The sequence below is a fragment of the Tachysurus fulvidraco genome, chromosome 1 (genome assembly GCF_022655615.1).
Source record: "Tachysurus fulvidraco isolate hzauxx_2018 chromosome 1, HZAU_PFXX_2.0, whole genome shotgun sequence".
Classification (NCBI taxonomy): domain Eukaryota; kingdom Metazoa; phylum Chordata; class Actinopteri; order Siluriformes; family Bagridae; genus Tachysurus; species Tachysurus fulvidraco.
The window spans coordinates 13049285-13055822 of NC_062518.1; the positions used below are offsets into that span (position 1 = coordinate 13049285).

Here is a 6538-nt window from a genome sequence, read left to right on the forward strand (position 1 = left end):
TAGGACATTCTCCCAGAAGCTTGGAGGCTTGTCAACATGTAGTTTGGCATATTCCAGTCTAGCTTTTTTATGATTTGTGTCCTCCTTGATCGTCTCCCATTGTAGTCCATTTTGGCTCAAACAAAGATGGATGGTGCGATCTGACACTGATGTTCCTTGAGCATGAAGTTCACCTTGGATCTCTTTAAAAGTCTTTCTGGGCTCTTTTGTTACCATTCCTATTATCCGTCTCTTTGATTTGTCATCAATTTTCCTCTTGCGGCCACATCCAGGTAGGTTGGCTACAGTCCCATGGATCTTAAATTTCTGAATAATATGTGCAACTGTAGTCACAGGACCATGTAGCTGCTTGGAGAGGTCTTATAGCCTTTACCTTATTCATGCTTGTCTATAATCTTCTTTCTAGCTCTTTCCTGTCACCAGACAACACAGTGACTACCTGGAGCCCTATATATAGGCCCACTGACTGATTACAAGATTGTAGACACCTGTGATGCTTTTTCTGTGACCATTGTGAGTTTTTCTTTCATTGACCGAAGGGTACCAAAAATTTTGTCCACATGTGCAGCATATGTCTTCTTTTTTCCCCTGTTCAAATTTGATCTCTGGACCATCTCAGCCACTGAAATGTATGCTAATATGTAAAACTTACTTTTGAGAATTAATCCTTCATTTTTGCCATATTTTCACATTTTTGGTGTGACATTACTTAGTACACTTCAAATTTTATATAATTCCAAATTTTAAATTGAAATTTAAAACAGGTCATTTTGCAAATAATGGTTTAATAGTCCAGAACACACTTCCATACAGAGCATTTTTACAAAATAGCTGGCAAAATTAAATAGCTTATTAGTAAAAGTAGGGAATTAAAAAGGTGAACATGCTGACTGGACTCATGTTTTTACTAAATCTTGTGGGGATTCCCAATTACTAAGCAGGAAAATGACAGTCATTTAGTCTGCTAAAATGTAATAATAAGTGATACAATCAGAATATTATGCAATAACTGGCCTTTGTACAAATTTTGCTCAGTACTACTGTATGTCCATCTATTTTACATGTTTACACACTTTAAATATTATCATGCGAATGGCAGAATGAATAGAATGTCACTTTTTTTTTACTTGTACGATACAAGGATTAATATTAATAATGAATTTAAAAACAATCCAGATTTTAATTAAATCTATTTTAATTTTCAAGAAGAAGAAGATGCCTTTATTTTTTAGCTTATGTCTTCTCACTTTATCATAACCAACTGTTATTTAAAACTTCTTTAATGCTATTTAATTAAGGGCAAATTTTATAGGACAGCTCAAAGTGACACGTCCAAATTGTTTAGATAATGAACTGCATTATTGGCAAGAAATCTGAGTAGCATATAAACAGTGTATTCCAGATTAATGGATGCATTCAATCGCTAGCTACATCAATCACTGGTCATCTAATCATTTAATTTAAGTCAGCTACCAAGCACACTTGTTAATAAACACATGTTTTTCAACATATTAATGTGCAGCAATTTTAAAATGACAAGAACCACACCATTACTTACTTTACATTAGTTACTTAACTCACCTGTGTATAGTGGTGAATGAGAGCACTGCTATTCATTCTTCCAAGATAAAAACAAGGTGTCACTACCAACACACAGTCAGCACCTGCACTAGCCATTCTCTCACTCATATGGATTGTAGCTCTTGTAGCTAGAAAAAAAATACAGGAAAAGTTGCATTTATAATTTGAAACGTGGATTAAAGTGTCAAATTTTGCCATTTAAACCTTTATGTTATCTATTGTGAATAAAACATTGGCTCATGTGATTTGAAAGTATTTTAGTTGTCATTTTTTATTTATTACATTTCTATTCATTTTATTGTATTCAAATTTAAAAAACATACCAACTTTTTCAGATTTTGGGTTGTATTTTATCCATAATGAGCAAGACAGAGGTGATGGTGGCAAGGAAAAATTCTCTGAGATGAAATTAGGAGGAAACATTGAGAGAAACTAGGAAATTTATAGTTTTAACAAGAATGTCTTGCTGAACTTATCAGCTGATCTTTGTAGAATTTGTGTTGATGGACTCTAAGTGGTATTATCTACAGCAATCTCATATATTTTTATGTTGTCATTTTGGGGCTATCCACAGCAGCAATCAGCCTCCACAACTGATGAGAAATCACATCAAAGTAGGGCATCAGAGTGGATCAGGTATGTCCAGAGTTTCACTAGCAATTATGCCACGGTCAAAATCACTGAGAACACATTTTTCTCTATTCTAATAGTTAATGTAAATTACCCGAAGCGGCTGCTCAATATCAGCATGCTTATATGAATTCCACTGCTGACACACAATTGAATGATTACAGAATTGCATAAATGAGTAGGTGTTCATGTGTTCCTAATACACTGCATATACATTCAGTGAAAAAAATCCTTGAAACCAAAAGCATCCTAGGAATTTGGGACAGTAAATTTTAAAGAATGCATCTCATTTACAACACTTCAAAATACCTCATCACTTCAAAGTTGGACTATACAGATGACCACAAAGAGTTATTCCTTTGTATTTTTATTAATATTTTAATTATTATTAGAAGAATTAATTATGAATTTCTTAGTGTGTCTTTGTGACTACAGACAATGACCTCAAACATAGCATGAGGCCAGATAGCATGAGGAGGATGTAAACTGGGTGAAAGCATCAACAGAGTATATTTCACATCTGTCTGTCTTTCATAGCTTATTTAGGGGAACTAATTTATAAACTATTATGAAGTACTGAATTTGAGATTAATTCATATTTAACTAACTTATTTATAATTTGCTTATTTATTAATCACTAGATCTCAACCCAATTGAGATTGGCACAGAGTGCATCAAACCAATGAGCTTTTCTTGTCAGATCACCTGGTTGAAATTGACCACCTTCAGAAAGTTGCTCGCTGTAGTTGATTGTAAACAGAGGTTCATTTGGAATGTAGCAAATCTTTGTACTGTTGCTATATTAATAGCAACAGTACAAAGATTTGCTACATTCCAAATGAACTAATTATAGTGGATAAATGGCCAAAATGTGTCAATTCTGTAGCTACATTAAATAGGTATTAAAGTAATTAAAGATAGGAAAACACATAACGTTTTTTTACTAATTGTACATCGGCCAGTAATGGTAATGAAATCTGAGAAATAATTTATATTAGTACTGCCAAAATTAAGCTGTAACATGCATTTAATAATAAAATGCGTAACACATTTAACACATATGTAAGAGCTAATTAGAATCACAGAGGTAGCAAATGTGTGTCTGTTTGGCCTTTCAGTACTTTAAAAGCTCACTAAAGTCAATAAAGATAGATCTACCCAACATTTTTGTAGAACCCAGCTAATTGCTCACAGCACTCAAACACTCATAAGGTTATGAAAGAAAAATTGTGCACAATGCTCAAATTGTTTGGTGCCAGTAAAGTTGGCCACCACTTTAGATCCCAAGATGCCCTCATGTCTGTATCACCTTCTGGCTCTCCTTTTTAGCTATACTGTCATATATAGTCTTGCCAGAGTCATATAATCTATAAATGTCTATAATAAATAAATTAAAATACATAAATAAAGGCTTCTTCTAGGTAATTCAGAAAATACACTGATTTATAAGTTGCTCAGAAACTCAGTGTGACACAACTTGACTTGATAATATACAGGTGTAGAAGAGACATCACACGCTCTTGAGTCACCCAGATGATGACAGGTTTTAAGTCTGCTTAATCTAAAGGTTTCTTCCTCATAACATTTTAGAAGGTTTTTCCTTTCCGGATGCCTGAGGTTTGCTCCTTAGCCATACATATAAATTAACCTTGTAATCTTTATTTTTAGTCTGACTTTTTTATACTAATATTTTATATTTAATTTTTTTTATATTTCTTTGAATCTGCTTTGAGACATTGTCCAATGTTAAAAGCACTATATAAATTCAATGCAATTAAATATCAATTTATCAATATCGAGTAACTGTATTCTGAAAAATATTCCAAAGGATATTTTTAGTTATCTCTGTATACATTATTTTCCAAACAATGCCCTTTGTAATATTTTTTGGGAATACAGTTACTGTGATCCCATTCCATGATATTGTTTAAATAGAAGTTGGATAGCATTACACTGTCGGTGCTAAATTAAACTGTTGGCATAGACACTAGCAACTACTTTACATCATTAGGGAAAAAAAGGCCAATTTAATATTCATAAGCTCTCTAATAATAATTTATTAAATAGTAAATCAGTTTGCAAGTATGCATGGAGATTTATTTCATGGTCACAATGTACTGAGTCATTTCAGTAGCTGACAATTTTATTTAGAATATGCATTTACTTGTAAATTTTATTATACATAGAAATATTTTGTCTATCAATATAATTTTTGGCCTCATTTTAATAGTTAAATTAAATAATACATGAATAAAGGTTGAATGTTAAATCTTCATGTTTAATTGTCATATTGATTATGATATTTTGCATTTACATTATAAGTAATCAAATATAGAAGATGGGTTGGTTTAAAGTCTCCCACAGGATTTTATCTGGGTTAGGATCTTTCATGCTCATCAAATTATTCATTGGGCCACTTTACCCTGGATTGGGCATTCTTATTTTGGATGGGACTAATAGGACAGAACCGTTTTATTGAATTGCCATGACCATCCCTGTAAGGGATTAAGTGGATTCGAACCATGCCATCAAAATGCTTCATGCAAAAATCAAAAGCATATTACATTCACAGCCAGATCCAGCCATCACTAGCTTTGATGTAGGTAGAGATTTTCTAACTCTTCTTACAACATCTACACGCTCTTCGGTTGTCAGATATGGATACTCTCCATTAGAACCTTGCACCACAAGACCTGAAAAAATTTAAGAATTGGGGAGGGTATAAGTTTATTTTATGGGTAACTATAGAAAACAATCTCTTAAAAAATTAGATGACTTTTTTAAAATTATTAACTGAACAAATAAAATAAATCACAATTACAAATTTATAAGAAGGCCTAAATAGGTCCTACTGAATTAGCAAATTTCATTGGAAATAAAATTGCTTACCTCTAAAAGGCATACTGCCATACCTTTGTAGATTTTTGTCCAGACTTTGATAATCCACATTTCCTTTCTGTGTAAATGGAGTGGCAATAGGAGGATAAATCCCAGCAATATCAAGCCTTTTAGCAGCATGTTCACTTTCACTTCTCCATACAGAAGCAAATTCTCTTCTGTATACATGATTAAAAATCCTGAGCAACATCATTCTCTGATTTTTGGTGTGGAAATAGGGCAGACAGAGATGGATAGCCGATATGTGAACAGTTACTAGTTAATATGAACTTTGCTCTCTAAATATTGACAGTATAAGGGTGGAGGAAAATCATGACAAAAGTATGAATGAGGAAATTTAAATGATATATAACTTTATAAAGTTATATATCATTTAAATTTCCTCATTCATATTTTGTATAATTCAACATTATTATCATAATGTTCAACATTTGCATTAGAACGAAGGTGATCCTTTTTTGTATATCCTGAAAGTGTACTTTCACAGATAATGCAGCAAATGGAGCAAAAGCAATGGAGCCTGAAATGCAGCCTGTTAATGATTGAAAAGTAAGTTTGGACATTGGAATTGTTGTTTTAGGAGGGATAGGAGGGGTCTGATAAGTAAAGTGGTTCACTTTTCATATTTTTCCATATTAGCTAGTTGATAATTACATAATACACTGTTAGATTGTTCTAACATGTTTAGATCACATGTTTACAAACAGCACATGCAATTCTGATCATATTCTGATCAAACATACTTTTTTCCCCAATGGAATTATATTAATGAGTGGCTTGGAGCAAAATAATCTGGATTCTCTTTTTATTATCCTTGGAGACTTAAACGGAGCAAAACTTACACTTGAAAATACACTCCAAAATACAGACAGCATATAAATTGTCCCACAAGGGAGAAAAATACACTGGATCATTGCTACACAATTCTTAAGGACGCATATCACTCTTTACCCAGTGCAGCCTTGGGGAGCTTTGATCACTGCTTAGTTCATCTTATTCCAAAATTCATGCAGAAACTAAAATCTACTAAGCCTGTAAAAACAGTGAAAAGATGGAACAGAGGCAAATCAGGAACTACAAGATTGTTTTGACTGCACTGATTGGAGTATCTTTGAGGCTGGAACTGACAGCCTAGATGAACTGACTGACACTGTGACATTGTACATCAGTTTTTGCGAAGACATGTGTGTCAACCAGAACCTTCTGCATATACAGTAACATCGTCATTTTTCACAGCCAAACTGAAATAACTTTGACATGCCAAGGAAGATGCCTACAGAGGGTAGGACAAAACTCTGTATAAACCGGCCAGGAACCTACTGACAAAGGAAAAGCTGAAAAGCAGGATTTCAGATAACAACCCTGCATCAGTGTGGAAAGGCTTGCAAGACATCACGAACTACAAGAGTCACCCACACCCCCCACTGAA

General features: G+C 33.4%; 1 protein-coding gene across 3 annotated transcripts in view; it reads right to left on the bottom strand.

Moving 5' to 3' along the window:
• Positions 1-5372, bottom strand: part of hoga1 (4-hydroxy-2-oxoglutarate aldolase 1) — a 49130-nt gene extending 43758 nt beyond the window's left edge. The window contains exons 1-3 of one of the 3 annotated variants that reach the window (XM_027168469.2): positions 5101-5362; positions 4776-4904; positions 1582-1709 (exon numbers count right to left, since the gene is read on the bottom strand). In XM_027168469.2, the coding sequence (XP_027024270.1) occupies positions 1582-1709; positions 4776-4904; positions 5101-5302 (459 nt within the window). In that variant the 5' untranslated portion in view covers positions 5303-5362. Of the gene's footprint in view, positions 1-1581; positions 1710-4775; positions 4905-5100 lie in introns of all 3 variants that reach the window. The other 2 variants (XM_047818529.1, XM_047818523.1) reach the window with 2 other exon arrangements.
• Positions 5373-6538: the final 1166 nt, after the last annotated feature.